General features: G+C 43.3%; 1 protein-coding gene across 1 annotated transcript in view; it reads left to right on the top strand.

The window, feature by feature from the left end:
* Ostf1 (osteoclast stimulating factor 1) overlaps window positions 1–16245 on the top strand; it is a 47779-nt gene extending 31534 nt beyond the window's left edge. The window contains exons 3-10 of the mRNA XM_038349216.2: window positions 226–276; window positions 2931–2994; window positions 4801–4854; window positions 7085–7192; window positions 7869–7918; window positions 10673–10751; window positions 12810–12908; window positions 15733–16245. Of these exons, the coding sequence (XP_038205144.1) occupies window positions 226–276; window positions 2931–2994; window positions 4801–4854; window positions 7085–7192; window positions 7869–7918; window positions 10673–10751; window positions 12810–12908; window positions 15733–15791 (564 nt within the window). The 3' untranslated portion in view covers window positions 15792–16245. The remainder of the gene's footprint in view (window positions 1–225; window positions 277–2930; window positions 2995–4800; window positions 4855–7084; window positions 7193–7868; window positions 7919–10672; window positions 10752–12809; window positions 12909–15732) is intronic.
* Window positions 16246–25468: the final 9223 nt, after the last annotated feature.

Below are 25468 nucleotides of genomic sequence, written 5' to 3'. Positions count from 1 at the left end.
AGAGGCAGGTGGATCTCTATGAGTTCGAGGCCAGCCTGGTCTACAGAGAGTTACAGGACAAGCTCTAACGCTACACGGAGAAACTCTGTCTTTAAAAAACCAAAACAGAAGAAAAGAAAGAAAGAAAAAGAATACTTTGGGATTTAAATTTTAAAAATGAAAGAAATCACTGTATTCTAAGATAGGAAAAATCGCACGGAGTTAATGTTTGTTTTTTCCTTCTAGCCAGATGAACTGTACTTTGAAGAAGGCGATATTATCTACATCACTGACATGGTAAGCCCAGCTAATGTTCTGTACTGCTACATGCATACTAGAGATATAGCAACATAGGGCTCCACTGTTCGATGTAGCCATAATATTGTGAATTGTAAAATAATATTATTATTTTAAGTATGTATTTACAGAGAGATATGTATGCAGGCTCGCTTTTGGACACATTTATAGTCACATGTCATTGGCAGTAATTGTTTTTTCATCACTAGGAAATAGTTGAATAAGTTTCATTGTGGCCACAGATGGAATTCTGCAGCCGTACAAAGAAATATCTTTCACATACTGTTCTGATGTGATTCAAGTGGAATACAGCTAGATAAAATTGCGTATATTATGCTTCACTTAACTAAGGAAGGGTGAGGAACAGCTATGCTTCTATTTTCTGACATTGAAAATAAAGAAAAAGTTGGAAAATATTACTTAAAAATTAGTTTTCTCTATTTGAAGGAAGGAAAAATAGATGTTTTAAAATTATAATTTGTTGGTGCTGGAGAGATGGCTCAGAGGTTAAGAGAACTGACTGCTGTTCCGGAGGTCCTGAGTTCAATTCCCAGCAACCACATGATGGCTCACACCCATCTATAATGAGATCTGGTGCCCAGAACACTATATATATAATAAATAAATATTTAAAAAATTATAATTTGTTTTGAAGATTTGACTTTGGAAGCATACAAACATTTATATGGCTGTAAAATTAAATAATTAAAAGCATTCCCTAAAAATTAAGAACAAAATGAGTCAGATGATAACTTTAATCATACTCTGGCAGTTAGCTCAGCCACGCAGAGGGGAAGTATTTTCTCTCCATAAGACTTGCAATCTGACTAAACACCTCTAGTGACTATATCAAATGAAACAGAATGCCAACAAATAAATACATAAGTAAACAAATAAATAGTGCCCATCTTGCCTTTCAAATGCTACAGTGCTTCTGTGTGTTTGAGGCTTACGTTTGAGGGCAGCTGTGTCACTAGGTCGCTGGTGTCCATTGTGGGTTCTCAGCATGGGAGGAGGATGTGCAGGTGTCAGCCAGTAAAATGAAGGAGAAACACAGAAGTCCTTCATTTGAACTGGAAAAAAGATCATCTTTTATCTGTGAAGAGGGCCTTAGAAAAATGGACAACCCAGTAATAATATATTACTCTCATTGAAAGGAACAAGGCCCCTTTGAGAAATGGCTAGTGCCAGCTCTTGTTCATTAAATGTCCAGGATGAACTGAATATCTTGTGACTGGAGTAGAAGGCAGCTTCAGAAGACTGCAAGGGCCACCATACTGGAATGACAAGGAGAGCAGGATGCCCTGCTGTGAGATGGGGCACTTTGAGCATCAATCAGGGTAACAACCCTCAAGGATCAAAATACTTACTATTTTAAGTTTATAGTTCCCTAATGTTACCTGAAAACAGATCTCATTGTTACAGTGAAGCACTGTTCAGGAGTGAGGGTGTTTATTCAGCTGCTAAGGGAAGGAGTCAGCACTAATTCTCTTTTCTTCCTGAACTTTGTCTTGAATGATCTGAGAATTGGTAAGGGAAAGTTACTCTTTAAAGAGCTATGCTACTTATTTAAATGAGAAAAAAACCCTGTGATTGACAGCAGCTGCATTACTCCAGAGGCTGCCTTGCCTTCCGTGTTTCCAGAGTGGGGAAATCAGTACCACCCATGCAATAGCCTTCCTAAAAATGTGTGCCAGAGTCTGCCTGAGCTTTTAGAACTCAGTAGCAGCTCAGGGACAATGCATGGAAAAGAGGTATGTGTTTAACAATAGCATACATTTACAACAGGCCAAATCCAGACTGTTTCAATGTCTACAGAAGAAATTAATCGTTTCTTCAAATTTATGTATATATATGCATATGCATATATCTTGAGAGCTAATAGACAACAACAACAAAAAACTAACAAAGAGAAGAATGGCAGAGATACCTGTAAATTAAGGGTGATATAAAAGGGAAATTAGTGTACTCTGTGGTCCGTATTTGAAATCTCAAGCTGTGGGCCATTGGGAATTTTGAGAATTGACTTAGTTATTTGATGATGTTAAGGAATCATTGGGGAAAAGTTTGAAACTGTGGTAATGGTATCACAGTTGCTTTTGAAAAAAATTATCTATCTTTCAGATACATGTTCTGATTCTGCAGAGTAAAAAATACACTATTTATCACTAACCCTGGTAATCCCAGAGTGGAAAGCATGACGGATGGTGGGTAGTATTGGCCACAGCAATGAGCCATGCACTTAGGAAGTGTTACCACATTGTTCTCTCTGCTGCTGTGTAGGCATGAGCTTCTCTAGGATAAAAGTTATGCAAAAGTGAAGCTAAAACAAGAAGAAAATTTAGAAAATGTGGCAAACCATAAAAGTATATCATAGGAGAGATGTTAAAGTCTGGCCATCTAAACCCTTTAGCTGTAGTCTAAGCTAACACCTTCTTCCCCTTTTCTCACATACTCTGGTTTGTCTGATTGAAGATGAACGATGTATACCTGATGTGAGTGGGAGGTGCTGCTGTTCTTAGGTTTTTGATAAGGGACATGGACCCAGATGGCAAGGGTGTAAGGATACCGTTCAATGAGGACCCAAGTGAGGACTTGGGGACCCAAATAGTTTCAGCCACAATTACATTCTCACTCCCCTGCTTTCTTGGCAGAGTGATACCAGCTGGTGGAAAGGGACATGCAAAGGCAGAACAGGACTGATCCCAAGCAACTATGGTGAGTACCAGCTACACAGTATCCTGTTTATAGGATGGCCATGCCTACCAGGTGTACACGGGTTCAACTCATTGCTTATGAGAATTCACTGTAACATGAAAACCCACACAATTTCCAAGGAAACACTGTGGATTCTGTTCCTAATACTTTTTTTTAAAAAATGCTTTTAAACTCCTGATCAGAGATTGTTCCTCTAATTCCACAATTCTTAACCTATGGTTTGCAACCTTTGGGGGCCAAATGGCCCTTTTACAGGGGTTATGTATCAAATATCTTGCATATCAAATATTTACATTATGATTCACAACAGTAGCAAAATACAGTTATGAAGTAGCAACAAAAATAATTTTATGGTTGGTGGTCACTACAACATGAGGAACTGTATTAAAGGATCACAGCAATAGGAAGGTTAAAGACCACTGCTCTGGCTCGTGGTGAAGAAGTCCCACTTTGTTAACTAAGAGGTAGACCAGTTGTACTCTTAAGTGCTAATCAGAGCTGCTTGAGGAGCTTATTAAGATGTGGCTCATATGTAAAACTATTAGTACTTCTAGTTGGAAAATGGGCAAAATAGGCAAAAAACATGCAAGTACAAACTAGCAGAGTAAAGTTAAAAAGTCTCAGAATTGGTAAACCAGGGTCCCTGATTTTAGTCTTTTTCTTTTGGTTAGTAACAGCATGCAGTACTAATGACCCCCCTGAGTGATCCCTTGGATTCGATTCCATATCTGTGTAGTGGGACTGCTGGGTTTAGATCACTTTTTAGGCTTTAGTGGTCCATGACTCCTTAGACTGATGGTAGAGCGAGCATGGCACTGATTCTCAGCACTGCCAATGGACTTGGCAAATGTCAGAGGATGCCCTTCAGAGACATGGAGGTTATGGCTACGTCAAGATTAGAAGCCTGCACACCCCAGGCTCCATGTTCAGGTTCCTCTGAAGTCCCCTACATAATTTTCCACCGTGCTGCATTTCCAGCCTTGGAATAGTACTTGTATAGTATGGAAAGTACTGACATAAAGTCCTGTAAAGAACGTCCTACCCGCTGGGCGGTGGTGGTGCACGCCTTTAATCCCAGCACTCGGGAGGCAGAGGCAGGTGGATCTCTGTGAGTTCGAGGCCAGCCTGGTCTACAAGAGCTAGGTCCAGGACAGGCTCTAAAAAAGCTGCAGAGAAACCCTGTCTTGAAAAACCAAAAAAAAAAAAAAAAAAAGAACGTCCTACCCCACTCTCAGGACGGCAGGCGTGGGCCTGAGGTGGCACTGGAGCGGCAGTCTTCCTCTGGGCACTCCTGCTCACTCTAGGGCCATGGTGGCTGACAGCAATAGACAGCTGCTGTCTATAGATCCTGCAGCTTTGCTCACAGTCACTGCTGCTGCCCCTAGAGGGGACTCAGAGCTCTTATCAGGTATCCTCAAAACAAAAGTGTTCCACAGAATGCTGATACCTTTATAGCTGTTTCTTTATTAAATAGTTGAGTAAACTTGATGTTTGGTTCAGGGATTTGTTTGGGTTTGTTTCTGTTTCTGTTAATGGCTACGCTTACTGTCGAATATGTTTGCAGCTGATTGCTGCACCACTGCCTTCTTGCTTGGCTTGGTTTCATTTAACACAAAATCCAGCCCCTTTTAAAGGAGGTACTATCGGTTATTTTCTGTTTCTTCTAATCTACACTAAGTAAGTAATTTATTAAGCAGTTGTATTTGAGGCTTTGGCCATGAAGCTGGGTGCCCAGGGGGCATGACCAACTCCTGTCAATCACTGAGTGACTTCAATGGTGGGCTTGCATTTTTGTTTTCTATCTAGTGGCTGAGCAGGCAGAATCCATTGACAATCCATTGCACGAGGCTGCTAAAAGAGGTAGGTTTGTTTCTCTTTTTCTTTTTTGGTAGAAGATATGATATATTAAAATGCATAGGTTTCTTTAAAGAAAGTTTCTTGTTATTTGAGAATCTCATACATGTATTTCGATAATTCTCCTACGTCCAACTCCCTCTTCCCTATAACATGCCCTGTTCCAATTACATGTTCTCTTTTTAAAATAAACAACCCCGACTCCAGTTATTGTCCTTGTGCACACGACTGTGGGATCATCCACAATCACCAGTGGTCACAGCCCCAAGAGAAATGTCTTTTCTTCCTCCATCAGCTATCAGTTTCGAGTAGCTCCTCAGCTGGGAAAGGTGCCTCATGAACCCCTCTCCCATTCAAATGGGCATTTTGATCAGTATGACCTCATGTGTGTAGTGATTCCATGGGAGCAGCAGCCATGCAGGTCCAGAGGTTTGACCTTGTGTGTGTAGTGGGTCTTCGGTGGCACAGCCATGTCAGGTCCAGAGGTCTGACCTTGTGCATATAGTGAGTCCACGGGAGCAGACGCCATGTCAGGTCGAGGAGACAGTGTTTCCTGGTGCTCTTCTCCATCCCCTGGCTCTTACATTCTTTCTGTTTCTGTATTCGGCAATGTTTCCTTAGCCATGGATGGAGAGGAGGTAGTGCAGACATCTTATTTAGGGCTGAACACTCAACACTCACTCTTCCCCAGCCCTTTGACTGGTTATGAGTCTACATTAACTGCTGCCATTGCAAAAACAAAGCTTCTCTGGTAAGGTTGAGAGCAGCACTGGTCTGTGAGTATAAACATGCGTGTTTAGAAGGCAGTTGTCAGTTACCCACTTTGGCCTGTGACATTCCTAGCCATGGGCATCAAAAGTGTTTTACAATAACAGGTCTCAGATAGAATCAAAGACATTGATTATGCCCCATAGAAGTCATGCCATTATTGCAGATTTAGGCACATCTTGCTTGGCAAGTTGATATTATAGCAGAATGCCTAGGTTTTAATTATATGGTTGATAAGTTTTTGATATATATCCAGAGCACCAATGCCCAGATCAAGATCTTGAACATTTCTGTCATCTCAGAATGTTCTCTCAATGCAGCATCCTACTTAAAACCCTGCCTTCCCTAGAAGCAGCCTCTTTGCTGACTTCCGTCACCCTAGAAGTGTATGAGTGGTTTTCGTTTTAAAATACTAGGTAATACACTTTCTTGAACACTTCCCTACACTGTGCTCAAAGTAGGACTAGGCAGGTGGAAGGAAGGTCAAGATCTGATTCTTGAAGCTCAGAGACCCATTGGGCAGATGGGTGTAACAGGTCATTCAAGTGCAGTGTTCTGAGTCGTGGAGGGCAGGAGGGCAGTGGTGTCCTGGGACATAGCACTCAGGAGAGTGTTGATGTGGGAGAGGCTCCGCCCCAACAAGGACGGTTGTTGTCTTGGGACACTCACTGGTGATGTGAGGGACATTTTGACTGTCACATGGCACTGTGACAAGGCATTCTTCTCTCACAAGACTTTCTTCAGGTAGAGGCCCATGCTGTTTCTAAACATCCTCCAGTGCCTGAGGCAAGCCCCACAACAGAGAATTTCTCTGGGCCCAAACACCATGGCGGTTCTCTTAGGAAGGCCTCCTTTGAATGATAGGTAGTGTGATTGCAGCCTCAGCAAGCTATTTGAATCTGTCCCACATCTGCAGGAGCCAAGGGAAGGACTTAGACTAACTAAAATGACATTTAAAAAAACCCCAGCTTTTTTGTAAATGAGATACTGAAGATTTTAAATTAATAGCTGTGCGTTAGCACAGAACAGTTGTTTAGAGCAGCTTACTTAAGATAATATATTTTTCTCCCTAAAGTTAAAATGTCTTTAAATATGAATAGGAAGCGTTTCTGTTTGTAGTTATATTTTGTGTCACACCCTGCCTTTCGGAATGAAACAGAGATTAAAGCAACACGCCTTTGTCTTTCCTCTGAAGCAGAAATGCCTTTAGACCCATTTTTGCAACTTGTCCTATTAAAAATGGATGTTGTTGCTGCTGTCCGTCAAGAGTGCAAATGCACCACAATGAGTGCATTAGCGGGCAGTCTTGTTTTAGAATTTGCTGATTAATCCATCACAAATGGGCGCTTACAACGGACGAAATTGATTTAAAAGCAAGACAAAGAATAAAAGCCTTTTCTTGTGCTTTTTATAACATTCTTTCAGGCAACGTGAGCTTGTGCTTTTTATAAGTATAACATTCTTTCAGGCAACGTGAGCTGGTTGAGGGAGTGCTTGGACAACCGAGTAGGTGTGAATGGCCTGGACAAAGCTGGAAGCACAGCCCTGTACTGGGCCTGCCACGGGGGCCACAAAGGTACTGCATCTTGCTAGTTACACATTTCTGTGCTGTTCAAAATTGCCTTCACGCAAGGGAGCATGCTTTCTTAAAATGATTAAAACAATTCTTCAAATCCTTCCAAGCATCCACCAAAAGCTGTGTTTCTAGAAATTACAGAGCTGTGGGGGTGGGGCGTGGCTGGTGAGCCCCACTGTGCAGACCTCTTGGAAGGCTGGGAACTTCCTTTCTTCTCTCAGGCTGCAGAATATACCAGAAAACACCAGTGACAAGATAACAAACCCGCTCTCACATGCCACACAGGGTAGGCATAGTTGACTCTTGTAGCTTTCCCTAGCTATGCTTTGGGCCCTACATTTTAAGTTTAATGCAAAATTTAGAAGTACCACACTGACTTAAGTCTGCAGCCCTGTTGCCATCAGTAATAATGGCAAGTTGAGTTCTGTGTACTTCAATGCGGCCCAAACCCCACCGTCCACTCTTTTTTTGCCAGTTGAGCTGTGCCTTCAAATCTGAAAGTTTTCTTTTGTGAGCTATTTTTTAGGTTTTTTTCTGTAATACAAAATTTGAGAAACTTGTAAGACTTCTCTAGAACATTCTCCTAATAAGTCTTGCCTTTTGCTATTGTGAAGTGTGCTTTTACGAAGTTTGCTGTTTCTGTCTTAATAAACTCCCTTTTCCGTTTGAATTGCAGACATAGTGGAGGTTCTGTTTACTCAGCCGAATGTGGAGCTGAACCAGCAGGTGAGGCTGCTTACCATGGGGAACCCATTTAGCACACCCACCTCTTTCTCTCTGACACAGTACAGCTTGTGCTTGTATACAGCAGTTTAGTTGAAAGCTACAAACACATGGAGTGTTGTTGTGTGACTGTGTTTTGTTTTGTTGGTACTGGGATCTGAAGCCAAGGCCTCATACTGTTCAGGTGTGCATCAGAGAGCTACAGCCTCGGTCCTTGTGTTCAGTTTTCTGGCACTACAACACATGCTAGAGATAGTCGACTTACAGAGGGAGAAGGTTTCCTTCGGTCTGAGTTTGGGAAGTGCCATTCCATGATCGGCTGACCCCCTTGCTCTTGGGCTGGCACCAAGGTAATCAAGCACATGGTGGCACAGGTTGACTGGCTGGTGAGAATCTCCAGTGAACAGTCTCACCACCCATTAATCACGCACCCCAGGGATTGAAGGTTTCCCACTTACCCCTCTCCCCAAGACTCCACTGCCTCCCTCTGGATAGCAGCATGCCAGGGACCTCTGGGGACACTTAAGATTCAAACTAGAGCCAGGACCCCTCTTCTAAAGGCTCCGCTCTTCTCCAGACTCCCAGACATGAGCCTGAGGAGACAAACTCCCACCACTTCTAACCCTGGCCGGCTGCAGTCTTCATCCGGGACCTCTTTTTCTCACTGAGTCTTTGTCTTTGGTGTTCTGAAAACTTAGAAGGATGTGCCTTAGAGCTGCCTTCCCTAGTGACTGCAGTGAGGTCTTTAAGCCTAAGAAATTACCTTGTTTCCTTTCCTACATCTAACCATTTTCTTTACTCTTTTGATTCTATAGATTGAGCCTTATATTTTTCCTTTTTATCAGAGATTTCTTCACCTTTATCTTTTAAAAATGATTTCCCTTTAAAAATTTTTTTTTTAGAAATTTTTTATTTTTATATATATGGGTGTTTTTTGGCCTGCCTATGCACCACATGCATGTAGTACCAACAGAGATCAGAAGAGGGCAGCAGATTCCTCAAGAACAGGAGTTGCAGACAATTGAGAGCCTCCATGTGGTTGCTGGGAATTGAACCTGAGTCCTCTGATCCAGCGAGTGCTCTTAACCACAGAGCCATCTCTGCAGCCCCACCTTGATTTTGATTTTTTTAATTCCCCAAAGTTCTATATTAATTTTCTATTGCTATATAGCAAGTTATCCGAGGATTAGCAACGTGTATTGGGTGGGTTGGAATTCTGAGCATGATATCACAAGATTCAGGATCTCACACTGTAAAGCTCAGGTTCCTTTGGAACTGGGTTCTTGGGAAGCTGTAGGTTCCTTTCTGAGCTCATTGCAGTGATTCAGGATCTCTTCTAAGATCACTGCAGTGCTGAGATTTAAGCTTTTTGCCCATGTCCCTCCCTTCTATCAAGAGGTCACAAAATGGCTGTTTGTTGTTCTCCTCATGGCTAGTAGGTGGCGTTTGCTCTGCCATTTAACCTTTATTTTTCAAAGCCTGCCTGACTAGATGTGGCCTACCCAGAATAATCTCCTTTTCGGTGAACCCAATATCTGCAAAGTGATGGGCTTTTTATTTTTTAATACAAAATATTACTATGTTCCCCAGACTAGCCTTAAACTTGCTGTGTAGACTTGCATAGACTTGAACTCACAGAGATCCACCTATCTCTGTCTTCTGGGTGCTAGGATTAGAGGCATGCGCTGCCATGCCCCAGCCCAGAGGAGTGATGGACTTTATATTCTTCAGTTTCACCCACACTCGAGGACAAGAGGGTTGTATGTGGGATCTTTGGGTGGACAAGGGAAAGCAGGTGTTATAGGGGTCATCCAAGGAGTTTGCTGGCCACAAGCCTCTATCACTCTTACTTTTATTGGCATCTTTTTCTTGTTTGATTGTAATACCATCTTATATGGCAGTTATAGTAATTGTCGTTTTTAAAAGTGTCCTCTGCTATTTACTGTGCTTTTTCCCCATGAGGCTTTTATTTTAGTTAAGTTGGCCTCCACTCAAACTCTGAAGCTGTTTTTAAACACCCAGTGTCTTGGTTATCTGTGTGATTGGAAGCTGTGTGTACTTGGTGTGGGTGGTGCTTCTTGATGGACTTTATAGGGAGACATGATGAGGCCTCTCCTGTATCATTGAGTAAGCGAACATAAACCCCACATCTTCCCCCTATTTTGGGGCCATACTGTTTGGCAGCGGTGATGGGCACTCTTCTGGCTGAAGTCACCACCCTTCACTCTACTCCCTGGGCAGTGAGGTGGGTAACAGGAGCCGAGTGAAGGACCTTACTGTTCAGTTGACAGGTTTGCATCCTATGTCTCTTGTCACCTTCACTCGTACCATTGTGCACGAGCTGGGGAACTCTGGTGATTCTACTGCTGTTAGTGGGACATCTGCCAGCAACTGGTCCACGGGTTCTAATGATGCTGTATAAATCCATTTGGCCACTCCTGTTTTCTCTCCATGACTCATTCTTGCCCTGTGCCTCTAGGAGTCTTCAGTTCCTGACTGTTGCTGGGTCTCTGTACGTTTCCTGCCAAGGAGGCCTCCCTCTGAGGAGCCTGTGCCTCAGCCTACTCTGCTCTATTTGATTGCTTCTCCGTGCCTGCCAGAGCAACTCTTCTCATTGCTCGTTCCCCTTTCCTTTGGAATTCCATGTGATTCTGGAGCTTTTCTCTTAGTTAGAGCCACATGGATCAAACACATCACTCTCTTCATCCAGTCCACTTTGTATTTTTATAACACTGTTTTCTCTCTTTTTCACCATAGAACAAGCTGGGAGACACAGCTCTGCACGCGGCTGCCTGGAAGGGTTATGCAGACATTGTCCAGTTGCTACTGGCAAAAGGTAAAGTTTTTGTTGAATTTACCTGATCTTTGCTTGCCTTGATAAATAGCTCCTAATGAATCAGGCCATTTGAAATAGTAGGAAGACTAAGTCTTCATCCATTGAAGCTGGAGTTTTAACCTCTACTCTGTCTATCGTACATCAATACTGTGATTGAGATGAAATTATTGGGGGTACATTTATGGTATATTTTACTGTGAATTAAGACCTTGATAAATTTACAAATACAAGTATATTACTTTTAGAAGGAACTTGGTGTGCATATCTGTAGGACTGAAGAATTTTAGGAGTGAGGGTTTTTAGGACATCATGTCCTGAGAAAGTTGGAATAAAGTTGGTGAGGCTCCTGCTTGCTTTGAGAGCCTGAATATAGTAGAAATGATGTTGTGGCTAGCTGCTCCTGGCCACGCCGAGCCAGTGCTGAGGTGAGAAGGAGGGAGGCTGTGATCACAGCTCCTGCTTCTGTGCGAATCAGAGCAAACAGCTAACTCAGGGACTGCACGCCCATTTATCCACTGTCCCATGAATATTAACCGCTCTTTCAGAGGGTTGACCAGGTGTGTCGCTGGGGCTTGGTCCAGAGGGCAATACTGTGGAACCTTTCTCCAAGCCGCAAGTTACAGATTCTGTCTTGAGGAATCTTTGGGGACAGTGTTGTGGAATTCATGGGCAAGGGTGTTTGGGCTTCAGTGAGACGATGATGGAAACCCCTGGTCTGAAAGATTACTCAGCATGAGAACTACTGTTGGGTGCTTTAGAGGTCATCTGAAGACTGTGTTGTCTAATGTGGTAGCCGTGAGCTGTGTGCTGCTGAGCCACCCTTAATGTTCTGTTGTCAGAGTGGTCCCAAGCACCCATGGTACTGCATGCACTGTAGGAATGCTGTGGTAGAAGGTCCATGCTTGTAGAGCCTTCATGGACGACATTTGGACAGCAGCCCTCAATACCACTTCTAGTGAGCCCTTTAAATCCGTGAACAAGTGGTTTTGGGATGCTGCTCATTACACCATTAGAAATGATGGAAATCAGAACTGATTTCTGTCCATAAAGCTGCGATGACCTAAGTTTTGGAACATCCAGAATATGCAATACCTATAAATGTTCAGATGCATCGAGCTTGTGCATGCTTCAAGAGAAACCTACCGTTATTAGAATACTGTTAAGTTCAACATGGAGTTCTAAGGCTGCCGAGGTAGCTGAGCTGGAAAGTGCCTGCCACCAGCTGAGGACTTGAGTTCAGTCCCTGGGACCCGTGTGGGGGAAGGAGGACACCAGCTCTGGGCTTCCATGTGCAGGTGCCCACACACGAACATACAAAGTAAATATATGGAATTAGCTTTGTGCACATGAGCCTGTTCGTGCAGATCACTGGCAAACTTAAGAGAGATAGCTCGGGCCCTCTGTAAGAGCAGTCACCTTTGAAGAGCTTAGTTCAGCGGAGTAAATCAGTACTGTTGAATACACTTCTGTATTTTTCGTTCTTCAACAATGCAAACGTCTCCATGGATTCTGATGTAATTTTCAGCACAAAGACGGGGAAAGAAATGAATGGAAGAGGGCTTACAGGGACAATGAATTGGGGAACAATGAATTGCCTATGAGTTTTATTGTTTTGCCATTCTGCTGATTTGCATATGAATGCACCTGCAGATATAAAATATTAACCCCCTGACATTCAACCCAGTGGAGGTTTCTAAAGGTCCTCGTGAAGTGAAGTAGAGGCAAAGGGTGTGCTGGATGGAAGCCCCAAAGCCTCCCGCTGGGGTCCACATAACCCGTGGGGCAATGGTTATGGCTGCGTTTTAGGATTTACCCAGGACCTGGTATGGCCTCATTGGAAAGTCGATGTGCAGTCAGTCCCTTGGAGCCTGGAAGGGAAGGGAAGCTTTCATGGAACAGCAGGCTCGCTGATGAAACATGCCGATCACATTAATTCTGGGCCAGAATTGTTCTCTGGGTAGCTTTGCCAGAGTGACTAGCTTTGTCACAGAGGATTGGCTGCCTTGTTTCAGTCTTCAGAGACACATGATTTTGATTACCTTGTCTTGTGTTGGAAAGGTGCAAGGACAGACTTGAGAAACAATGAGAAGAAGCTGGCTTTGGACATGGCCACCAATGCTGCCTGTGCCTCACTCCTGAAAAAGAAGCAGGGAACAGGTATTTGTTTTAAGTCACTCTCTTGTTGTGCTTATGACTGAGACTTAGTGTTTTTCTATTGCAAAAGGGTTTGTTTGTTTGTTTATGGGGCTGGAGAGATGGATCAGCAGTTAAGAGCATTGGCAATTCTTCCAAAGATACTGAGTTCAATTCTCAGCAACCACGTGTGGCTCACAATCATCTATAATGGGATCTGATGCCATCTTCTGGCGTGTAAGCAAATATTCAGATAGAGCACCACATACATAAAGTAAATAAATCTTAAAAATTTAAAAAAAATTTTAAAAGATTTATATATTTTATGTATGTCTTAGTTAGGATTTCTATTGCTGTGAAGACACACCATGACCAAGACAACTGTTACAAGGAAAACATTTAATTGAGGGGCCTCACTTACAGTTTCAGCTGTTCAGTCCATTATCATCATGGTGAGGAGCATGGCGGCGTGCAGGCAGACGTGGTGCTGGAGGAGTAGCTGAGAGTCCTACATCTTGCAGGCAACAGGAAGACGACTGAGATACTGGGCAATATCCTGAGCATAGAAAACCTACCTCAAAGCCTAACCCCCACAGTGACAAGTCCAACAAAGCCACACCTCCTAATAGTGCCACTCCCTATGAGATTATGGGGCCAATTACATTCCAATTACTACAATGTATATGGAAGTTTCATCTGTATGTATGACTGCACACCCGAAGATGGCATTGGATTCTATTATAGATGGCTGTGAGCCGCCATGTCAGTGCTGGGAATTGAAATCAGGGCCTCTGGAAGAGCAGCCAGTGCTCTTAACTGCGGAGCCTTCTCTCCAGCCCTCCAGATGATTTTATTATTCCCCCTTGATAAATGATTGTGAATTTTGAATGTATACCATTGATCTCAATAAGATCTAAAGTAGAATAATAGTGTCAAGTAAACAGTTTTGAAGACAGTGTCTTTCACGGTGTTTCTTCTGTTCTTTGTTAATGGATATGCTTTCCACCCGCATATCGTGCGTGCCTGCTGTGAGTGGCTGAGGCAGATGTAGCTGACTTTCAGGTTCACCACCCCATGGCTGCATTGTGCTTTAGATTTACTGAAGGAAGCAATAAACTGTGATTGAAATCACTCCAGTCATTGCCGAAAATTTTGGAATCTGTTCACAGTTTGTAGATAGTTTTTACATTTTAAAGATGAGGTGTAAATTCTTTTTGTTTGTATTTTTCGAGACAGGGTTTCTCTTAGTCTTGGCTGTCCTGAACCTCTCTCAATAGACCGGGCTGGCTCCAGATTGATGGAGTTCCACCTGCCTCCACCTCCCAAATGCTGGGATTAAAGGCATGCGCCACCTCCACTTATTCCCATTAGTGTTTGAACCCCGTGGAAACTAATCCCTCCCTCGGGTGTCCATCACCCTGAGAAGCGGCATTGTGGTACATTACTCTGTACCATACCCGGCTCCTAACAGAAGCATCAACAGAGGAACTCCTTAGCCCCCGCCTTGCCTATCAGAAATTATCAGCATCCTTCCTCTCTGAATTCAGGGCTTAAGTGAACCTCCCAAATTATACTCATTGCCCATTGCCAAGTCCCATCATAAGCCTGCCCACGAACCTGTCTCTCCCTTTGTATTGTCTTCCCCTTCAGTTCACACACAGTGAAAACCAGCCTGGAGTTTGGTGTTTTAACCATGAGTTAAACTGGTGTTTCTTTAAAGACATTTGTTTATTTATGTGGGCTCTTGAGGGAATGACAAAGTGTTTGTCAACTTAGCTGGTGGTGCCTAAATACAGATTTGGGGGAAGCCATATTAGCATCTGTGTGGAACAGAAACTAGAAAGCATATTCGTTGTTGGGTGGGCAGCTTTTGCTTGAGGTCAGCCTCTTGGTTCTTGGTGTCTAGGTGGGTCAGGAGGAAGGGCTGTGGCCTAACTTCCTTTCTCCTTCTCTGACACTGACTTCCTGTTGCCAAACTAGTATCTTCAGAGAGATTTCACTGAGGTGTAAGGTTTCTTAGGCACTGAAGGTTCTCATTTCCCTTGAGCTTGGTCTTGACCATCTAGCTAGCGTTCTAACTTGGTAGGTTCGATGTCCATCCTTCCTTACCATCTCCAGACTCGGAGCAAGTCATATTGCCATTGTAACCTGGCTGTGAGAGTGTGTGATCTGGGTGCCTTGCTGCCCTGCAGCAACTAAACTCTAACTGAATGTGTGGTTTTGAGTTTTCTTTTTCTTCTCAGGAACCTTGTTAGTAGAAGAATTTGACAAGACAGCATTAGATTGTCTTCCTTTTTGACCCCTGTTCAAGATTGCTTTAGTATTAGATGAGGTCCAGCTTTTTTATTGATTTTTTTCTTTTTCTTTTCTTCTTTCTTTCTTTTTTTTTTTTTAAATTTCAGTCTCTTGCTTCTTTGTATACTTAATTTTTCTGAAATCAAACTCAGGCCTCTGTGGTTTTGCTTTCCTTTCTCCCTCATTTGCTTTCATTTTTCCCTCTTTCTGGCTTCTGCATTCAGGTAAGGCACAGACTATGGACTAACTGAGGCCCCATGTGGCATGGCTGCCAGTGTGACCCATGTTGGCCATAGTGCACAAGGCTGGTTGTTTTGTGCCGGAATCAGACAGTTGGTCCCCTCACTAGGTGCCTCATTCCGTCAAAGGACTTGGCAGCCTCTGCAGTAGCAAAGCTTCATAGGCTGAAAAACAATGGTGGGAAAGGTCTCCGGCACCCCGTAATCCCTGGGTCATGGGCGGAGATCAAGTTTTGAATTGTCCAAAGCACTGAAAGTGAAGAACATTCTGAACCATCTGTAATTTGTTTGCCTCCTTCCTGCCTTCTCATTAGATGGGGTGCGAACGTCAAGCAACGCCGAGGACTACCTTGACGACGAAGACTCAGACTGACTCCTCCTGGAGCTGCTTTGATGCCTAAACTTCTTTTGCTTTTGCCATTCCAAAACCTTGGTTGTTTTGCCGGAAGAGTATTGCTAACCATTCTTTTAAAGCCTGTCTGAACGTGGCACTGTTGGCACTGCCCGTCTGTGACGGGACAGCGTGGCGTGGGCGATTCTCACCTGCGGCTGGCCAATAAGCAATGGGATACTCTGCTGTATAAAGTGCATATATATTCACCACTATAGAACAAGAAAAGATTATTTCTATTTATCAAGCTAAAGGAATTTAATAATTTTTTTCTTTAAAAAAAATCAGGATATTTTTTAAGTTCTTTACCTCAAGGGACAAGATGTTTTGAGTGGGTTTTTCAGGGGAGGAAAATGCTTATTAAAACAATAGACCAAACTCTCAATAGAATATTGTCAGCTCTTCTGACAAAAAATAAACGTTTAAAGAGACTTTATTATTTGTTTTTGTGCTGTCACTCATCACTGTTGAATAAAGCTTTTGTACTCAGGTAAGAACTGATTTTATTTTACTTTTAGGTTGTATTTTACATTGGTCGGCACGGAAGACTCATAGTACTTGTGTTTCTCTCACAGCTTCCTATGTTTGCTTTATTTAACACAGTAATCAATTGCATGTCTTAGAAAAGATCAAATTTTGATAGTTATGAAATACTCAGAATTGTGTTCAAGTTAATACGTAGAATGGAGAAACCCAGTAACCCAGTTCAGTCTGATTAAAGTGTGGAAGGTTAAAAAAAATCTTGATTTCTGTCAGGTGGTGGCGCACGCCTTTAATCCCAGTACTGGGGAGTCAGAGGCAAGCGGATCTCTCTGAGTTTGAGGCCAGCCTGGTCTATAGAACGGGTTCCAGGACAGCCGGAGCTACATAGAGAAGCCCCATCTCAGTCAAACAAAAACTCTTGATTTCCTTCTGAAAACTGCCATAATTTTCAGTGTGGTGTAGTTAGGAAGCATGAACTTTTCTCTCGCAGATAACATTTGTTTTCTCAAAGCACATGTCTTGCTCATCAGCCTGGTCGACAGAGTGAGCTCCACGACAGCCAGAGCTGCACAGAGAAGCCTTGTCTCAAGAGGTCAAAATAAATAAATAAGTTTTAATTTTGTGTCACTGCAGAAATGTTAAAGGTGGCATGGTCTCATAATGTGTCTAGATTACCAGTGCTGGGCCCAGAAATATATTTTCAAGAATTCACTGCTCATTTCAAAAGGCCTATTGGTCAAGAGACGGAAATGTGTGAAGAAGGAAGTGGGCCAACTCAGGAAATGAATAACCTATGTAGGTGCATCTTCTGGCCCGAGCTGGTTTTCTCTCTATGGGTCGATACCTGGAAGAAGCAGTTCGGCTTAATGAATTTAGCAGAAAAGAACCCGTGGAAGCATTAACAGCAAAGCATGCCCTCAGAGTAATTAAGGAGGGTGTCGTAGTCTCCAAATAAACGTGCTGTTACATTGTGCTTCCTTCTGGTTGTTTGAGACACCGTCTCACCAGGCTGTCCTGAGGCTCTCTCTGTAGCCCAAGCTGTCCTCAAACCTTGCCTCTGCCTCCCAAGTGCTGGAATTGTAGGCATGAGCCACCATGCCTGACTTGTTAATAAATTTAATCTAGCTGTTTGTATTTCTTTATAAACAGAAATAGAGAGATACCAATTCCAGAAATTTTCTCTTCCCACAGAACTTGGAAGGATTTTTCGCTGAAGCAGGGCATGTGCTGCAGCAGAAAGCTTGTAGAGATCCTGAAACATTTCCTCCTTCTGTCCTTTGCAAGGAGGGCAGTTATACAATTATTGGCAGGGCAGAGGCAGTATAAATAGCTAAGTTGGGGGGAAGTGTCACTTTAACCTGCTGCTACTGCACAGGCAGGCCAGCTGCCTCCTCCCTCCCTTGCCACCCTTAGGTCACGCTTTTCCAGGAGTTTGTCCAGTCCCCCATCCCTCATCCCCTGTATCTTCATCAGTGTCCACATCGTCATGGCCCCACCCCCACCTCCCTCCCAGCCTTTGCTGCCTGGGGAGACAGCAGCTCTTCCCCATGCTGCTCCTTGGGATCCCAACTTTGAGCTGCTTAATTCTAGCTCATACGTCCAATTCTCCACTGTGTCCCCTTGCCTTTGTCTAGCTCCTGTGTGACAGCAGCAGACCAGGTGTTTCAAGGCCGTGATGCATCCATCTAGCACAGCCAATTCCCCCGTCATGCTGTGTTCCACCCATGAATTGCCTGGAGTCCTTACATCGTTGATGCTATTTCTTCTCTACTTCCTGAAGCCTCATTTGGAATGACTTAGCCATGGCTATGGTGAAAGCTACCAGGCAGGGAGAGGGTGCTGGGTGTCAAGCTCTGGAAGGCAGACAGCACACCGTTTGAACTTGGCCCGCATAGCGACAGCACCTGCCATTGCACTACAGCCTTTCCCAGCCCAGGCAGCTCCTCTCACTCTGCCCTAGGAGACTGAGAGCGGAACAAGACCCTAGACTCTCCAATTCCAAACTGAGTGCAGTAATTCTTTATAAAATTATAACATGTGCTTTTAAATGATACTTGTGTTTAAGGTAAAGAATAATAGAACCTTTTTTTTAATAGTGCCTTTTTTTTCTTTCTTAATACATTGAACCTGGAGAATCCCACATGTTGGCCAATTGTTGCTTTTAGGGCAGGAGGAAAGGGGCACAGAAGAACTCGGGTGTGGCATCAAGTTAGGTGCAGCTGGACAGCTTATTTAGCTGTGGTTGAAATGCCAGCCTAGCTGATTTAGTTGTTTAATGCTGATGTCAACAACAAAAATCAGTTCCAGGAATGCCACCACAACGTGCAAGGAGGCTTTGGCTGTGTTCTGGAAATGATTGACAGTTTGCTGTAACCTGAGTTTCCTGGTAGTCTCCATGGCCTGTGCTGGCTATTGCATCCTTAAGAGGAAGAAGAAGCCTTCCAGCATCCTGGGGGCTAGCGCTGCTGGCCCAGCTCTAGCCCAGAAGCTTCATGCAAAGGAAGCCTCATCAGGGCTTCCTTTCTGGGCTTCCTATCTGGGGCTGGCTTTTGTAGATTCCTTGTTGAGTGGCCATGCATTCTAGTTGCTAGCCTTTGTATTTCTTCAGTGAGTCTTCACCACTGGCTGCTTCTTTCAAAAGATTAGCCATATTGTTATTGCTCAGAGATAAAAGTAGAAATAATATTGAAAATGAAATCTTATATTTTAAATAGGAGAAAATGATAATGTATTTGTCTTGAAGCTGGCAGACCTTCTCAAGGGCCGATATTAAAGCTGTGCCATGACACCATTATTGTAAACTGCAAAAGGTCTAACTAACCCAGTGATTCTCAGCCTTTGGGTTGTGACCTATTCCACAACATTAGGAAGGTTGAGGGCCACTAGTATAGAGCCTTGGCTTCTGACTTTGCTATTGGGAGCACTGTGCTTTTCACATCAGACTGCAAAATCATGTACGTCTTGATTATATTTCCCTACTGACTGGTTTGTGGGAACTTCAAGATTTTTATGCTGCAAGTATGTATGTAATGTTAATACACAGAGCAGAAATACGTTATTTAGCCAAATGTATAAGTATCTGGTTACTAAAATGTGAAGTTTTGGTGGACATAGTCAACGATTTGGTGACCCCTAATTTCACAACAAGAATAGCTTAGGCGAACAGTTTTCCTAAAAGCTGGGAAAAGTTCAGGCCACAAATTTATGGGTTTCATCTCCTTAGTTCTTAATAATATGCTTTTTTATCTGCCCCTCCTTTACAATGACATAAAATTAAATGAAACTGCTGTTGATGAAGGGCCTCCCACCGATTCCTGTGGTAGGCACGTTCACAGACACTGCGTCATTAATCTTGGTTTTATGGCTTTTATTTTACTTTTAAACATTTATGATTGAGCAGTCCACACATGTGCACTGTATTTACGTAATTTCTGCCCCACACTCTCCTCTAACTCCTCCTGTGCCCTTCCTTGATCAACCTCATGGATCTTTTTAGTGACCCAGAAAGCCAGCCTGTAAAGTTGTAAAGTTCAGGGGCTGGCTCAGGGTTACTCTGCTTGGAGGTGGGCACATAGGTCTGGCAGATAGCTGAGCCTAAGCATCTGGCAGAGGTCAACATTCATGTTGCCAGAGAAGTCTTTCCAACCGAAGCCCTGGTGGAGGCACTGAAGAACTCAACAGCCCCATGCCACTTCAAACAACCCCACGGATTTTCAGAAAAGATTGTTTTTTTTTTCCTCCTAGAAATATGCCAGCAAAACTTTTGGGCTCCAAACTCCCAAATGAAATATAACTCCGTAACAGATTTCCAAAATCTACTGTGTACACATGTCTGAACGTCCCGCAGTTCTTTGAACAATCCTAGCCCGTCTATTTCTGTGTAACGTGGAAACAGTGGCAGTCCCAGAGGGACAATGAATGGGTTAGCAGGTCCAGTGGCTGCTTGGGGATGTGCAGGAAGCCTCATGTTTCCCAAGCATTTTCACTGGTGTTTTTGTGAGGGCTTCTCAGTCTGCAGGGGTTTTCCAGGATGCACAGCCTCAGATCTTTGCTTGCACTGTCTGCAGATGGGGCTTGGAGGAGGCTGGGTTCCTGCCTGTTGCTAGAAAGAAAAGCTGGAGTCGTCTAAAGGGATGCTCGGGGGAGCCTGAGACAGCCCAAAGGAAAGTGGGAGAGACCCAAGCCTAGCAGCCAAGAAATGGCCACCTTTTGTAAATTGTTCTCCTGGTTGAAATCAGAGTGATTCAAGATGTGTTCAAGAGTCTAGGCTTTGGAGTCAAGAACTGGATATGTGTTTCCTCTGCTGCTTATGGCTCGGTGACATCGGCTGCGTTTCTTAAACACTGATTCCCATGTCAAAAATAGACAAAATAGTGACTGCCTAGAGCAGCGGTTCCCAACCTTCCTAGTGCTCAACCCTGTAGCACAGTTGTGCTGACCCCCCAACCGCAAAATTATTTTCATTGCTACTTCATAACAATTTTGCTACTGTTGTGAATCAAAATGAAAATTTCTGAGATGCGATCCCTATGAAAGGGTTGTGTGACCCTAAGGCATGGCCACACACAGGTTGAGAACCACTGGCTTACAGTATTATGGCTTAAATGAAAAAATACAAATGATATTGAATGATGCAACTTGGCATGTGGTTGCTTAATAAGTAAGTGTTGCTTCTAAGCAGGGAAATAAAGATGTCTTCATTAGAAACAAGCGTGTATACAAAAGGCATGGGTGTTCTCCAGTCATTACTGAATTTCCTTGGATAACTTTAGAATACCTGGACCCTGGTGTTCCCTTCCAGTCATTTAGATGTGCTCATATGTGGGAGTGTTTAGAATATAAAGAAACTGGGAACCACAGGGGAGAGTTACATTACTTGAAAAGGCCTGAATAAAATAATTCAAATACCAGTAATGGTTGTGTATATCTGTATCCCAGCACTTGGGAGGAAGACGTAGGAAGCTCATAAATTCAAGGTCATCTCTGATGATGTACTTCAAGACCAAGGTGGGCTGCGTGAGACCTTATGTCTCGATAAAGTAGTAACTCAGAGGACAACTGGGGAGATTATCTGTGCCAGTTTTGGGTTTTATATTGCCACTGAGAAACAGTTTGAGGTATTTCAAAGACCATGCGTCCAGTGCTCAGCATATACTGGTTCCATGTCATAAAGTTATTTGTTTTACCATCTTCTATATCATTTTAAAATTAAAGCAGTTCAAACGAATCAGCTTTATAACCGTGTTTTCCCTCTCTGCTCTATGGACTGAATCCCATAATGTCAGTGAGATAAAGATTCAATTTCAGACACTTAGAAATTAAGTTTCGGACAGTCACTAATTTGGAACAAGATTGTAAAAAGGAGAACTTTATCATTCCCTGTCCCAGGGACTCCTGTGATACCAGGAACGGGTCTGACAACACAAGTCCATCCGAGAGGTGGAAATGGGAGCTTCATGGACACAGGTGTACTTGAAGGACCCACCAGTGCCTTTCATTCATTGAATCTGGATGTAATTTGGAGAAGTCAGCTATCACAGTCTCACATGTCACTGTGACCCCAGGGCTTAGGGTCTGCAGCCCTCACCCCATCGTTTCCCAGTCTGTGACACTGGCCAAGGCGCCTTGGTGTCCTCAATAATAACGCGAGGATCAGGCGATGTCACCTAGTGTGAATTCAAGATGTCATTGATAGGTCCAGTTTTTTTCTTTAAGACTTCCCTTCAAGTTCTGCTTTTTGAGGAACCGAGACTACAGCACGATATTGCGGGTGCTATACCAACTCAGCTGCACATGCATCAGTTACTGCTGTACTTGGGGTCCAAACGGCAGGTCTAGGGTAAGCAGGTGGTCAGAGGCCCACAGACTCATGCTGAGTGAGTGTGGTCGGGTGTGAGTGGCTAAATCTGAAGACATGCACATGGCTGGGAGCACTGCTGTTCTGTGACTCATGTGCTTCCCACATACGGTCTAAATCCTGGCCACCACTTAGGGAATGCCCTCTTAAGTCCTGGCCACCCCTTAGGGAATGCCCTCTTTCCACTTACAGTGAGAAATTGTGCTTACTATGCTTCTCCACTTTTCACTCTTGGTTACCAAGGTGTGCTTGTTTTTTCTGTAATGAGAATTTGTGGGTTAATGTCTAGTCCTATTTCAGTCTAAGTAGCATTTTAGAAATTGTATTTGAAAATTGTTTTAAAATTTTGTCCTTGATAGGACTTAGACGCCAGTGTGTGCTCCCCTTCGATTTTTGAATAGCTGGAGCATGAGCCCTAAAGTGATTTTCTGGAAGGAACATGACAGCTGGTGCGTTAGCCGGGAGTCAGGTACAAGTGCCGAGGGATATGGTTTTCCTGTTACAGGGATTTTTTCCTTGAGGGCATTTTCCAGGTGTTTTATATCCAATCCCCCTTTTCTCCTCTTTACCTCTTGTTTGGGAGCAATGTAGCTACAAGGGGAGTATAAAGGACACAATCAACTCAGCATCCTTTGTCTTTTACCCCATAATAAATGCTGGTCTGATTAACATAGGGAGAAACTGAGATGCCAACCACAGTGCCATTTGAGATGATGGCGAATATTCTCCTTAGCTGTCCGTTGCTGTGGTAGACCTCTCAGGTGACAGGAATTGAGTGTCTTATGTTCTCACTTCCATTGTTTCTGAGTTACTGCAATAACAGGTCACTCGGTCCCCTGCAGTGTGTCTGGTAACAAAGTGTCAGCCACTCGTCTATTGGAGACTGAATTATTTATGTTTAAGGTATTTCTTCTTCTAAGTTGATGAATAAGAACTAACTGGATGAGTTTAGTTTGTATTTTGTAGCATCGCTGCCATTGAGGCCACAGTAGAACCCTCAGAATGAAACCATGGCTTAGTGGAAGTGTTCTGAGTAAATATTGTAGCTGTTATTTTTTTTAACTAATAGTCCAGTAAACTTTGTAGTGTCCTTAAATAAATATGAATGTAGGCCAGTTTCCTTCCTCAATCTTTACTAGTGTGCCTTCTTTATTTTAGTGATTTACACATTTTTATTGTACCATTAATAATGATTTTGCACTTACACATAAAATGTCATTGTGTTAAAATTAGTTTGTGGATCTTTTCTGTTTCATACGATTTTGGTTTAAATTACAACTATATACATCCAATGCTGTTTACCTTCATTTATTATAAGTTTTGTAATAAACTTTATTCTCTGTGGAAGTCATGGTTATTTCTCCTTGAATATAATTTACTTAAATATTTTTATTTTTCCGTGACAATTTTGTACTTTGTTGATCATATTTACTCCCATCCCTACCCACTAGTCTCACTAAAATCCCCAATATTGCCTTTCCACTTTTCTATCCTCTCCTTTTTATGTATACAGTGTTCTGCCTGCATGTATCCCTGCCGGCCAGAAGAGGGCACCAGAGCTCATTACAGATGGTTGTGAGCCACCATGTGGTTGTTGGGAATCGAACTCAGGACCTCTGAGAGAACAGCCAGTGCTCTTAACCTCAGCCATCTCTCAGCCGCTCCTTATTATTATTATTATTATTATTATTATTATTATTATTATTAATTATTGTCTTAATCCGCCAAGTGTTACCTGCTGGAGTGTTTCCTGACCTTGGGAAGGTTTTGTGCAGGTAGCTGTAGTTGCGGTTGGTGCCGACATGTCCTGCAGTATAAGGAGGCGACATTGTGGAGCTTTATTCCGCTCCTCCAGCTCTTACAGTATTCCTACCCACTCTCTGGAGATGGTCCTTGAACTGTGGAAGTGGGAGGCTTGTACAGATTTACCCACAGCTGAACACCCACAGCTACTTCCTCTCAACACTTGGAGCAGTTAGGAACATCTGCATTCAACATTGCCCACTGCACAAAGAAACTGACCAAACGTGAGAGCAACACAGATGTATGGGTTTAAGCCAAAATGTTTGCAAGGCAGATTGACAGTACTTCATCAGCTTCTTCATGGAACCTTTATATAAACTTCAAGCACACCATAACGTGTAATTCTTGTATTCATGGATTACTGCTGTCCCAGCACAAACAGTTATTTCTCCCATTAGCACCAATCCCTTTAATGGTTACAGCCACCCAGTCCATACCTGTCTTGTCCTCAGCCTCCTAAGCACCCACATTCCTTCGCCAAACTTCACGTTCTAATAGCTGTCCATGTTAGGGTTTTGCTGCTGTGATGAAACACATGGCTGAGCATTGGCGACGAAAGGGTTTATCTCGCTTACACGTGCACATCACTGTCGATCATCAAAGGAAGCCAAGGCAGGAACTCAAACAAGGCAGGACCAGGAGGCAGCAGCTGAAGGAAGAGTGCTGTTTATTGACTTACCCTTCATGACTTGCTCATTCTGATCTCTTATAGAACCAGGACCGCCAGCCCAGGGGTGACACCGCCCAGTGAGCTGGTCCTTTGCCCATCAATCTCTAAGAAAATGCTCTACAGGCTTGCCTGCTGCCAGAGCTTCTGGAGGCATTTTCTCAATGGAGGGTCCCTCCTCCCAGAGGATTCTAGCTTGTGTCGTTGACATGAAACTGGCCAGCACAGGACCCCTGTGTTCTGTTACCTGCTCTTACTGTAATCTGGTCAGGAAGAATGAACAGAAACCATCCCATGGCTAAGCTATGTTGTCTTGAAATTTCCTCTGCTAAATAGATTAGTCCGTTGGTTTGAAATTCAGCCTCACTGAATTTTTCTAGACACAGGCCAAATGCAGTCAGATTTGTTTGTTTATGTCAGAACACAAATGGCCCCCATTTCAGTTCTTGATGGAGTCCTTGTTACCCTGCGAAACTACACGAGCACGGACTTCAATAGCTGCATCCTCCCTGCCAGCATTCTGGTCTTTCAAAGGCCCACTAAATCTGCCTATTAAGCTGTTCTTAATATCTTTAGGGAGTGTCTAGCTTGCAGATCCAAACTGTTCCACAAACCATTTCCAAAGATCTGAGACCCACCAGGTCAGTTTTCTCAGAGCAATATTTCATGCTACCATTATTTTTTGTATCGATCTTTCTCCTAATTCTCCCCATAAGAACCCTCTTCTGCCTCTTCCCAACTTTGTGCACTCTTGGAAAAAAAAAACTATAATCCAGTCAGTGCTGCACATACATACTCCTGGGTGTGGGCGACCTAACAAGGGTCACACCCTCAGAGAAGGCTGACTGT

Source organism: Arvicola amphibius, chromosome 1, assembly GCF_903992535.2.
Source record: "Arvicola amphibius chromosome 1, mArvAmp1.2, whole genome shotgun sequence".
NCBI classification, from domain to species: Eukaryota; Metazoa; Chordata; class Mammalia; order Rodentia; family Cricetidae; genus Arvicola; species Arvicola amphibius.
This window is presented reverse-complemented; position numbering and strand designations above follow the sequence as displayed.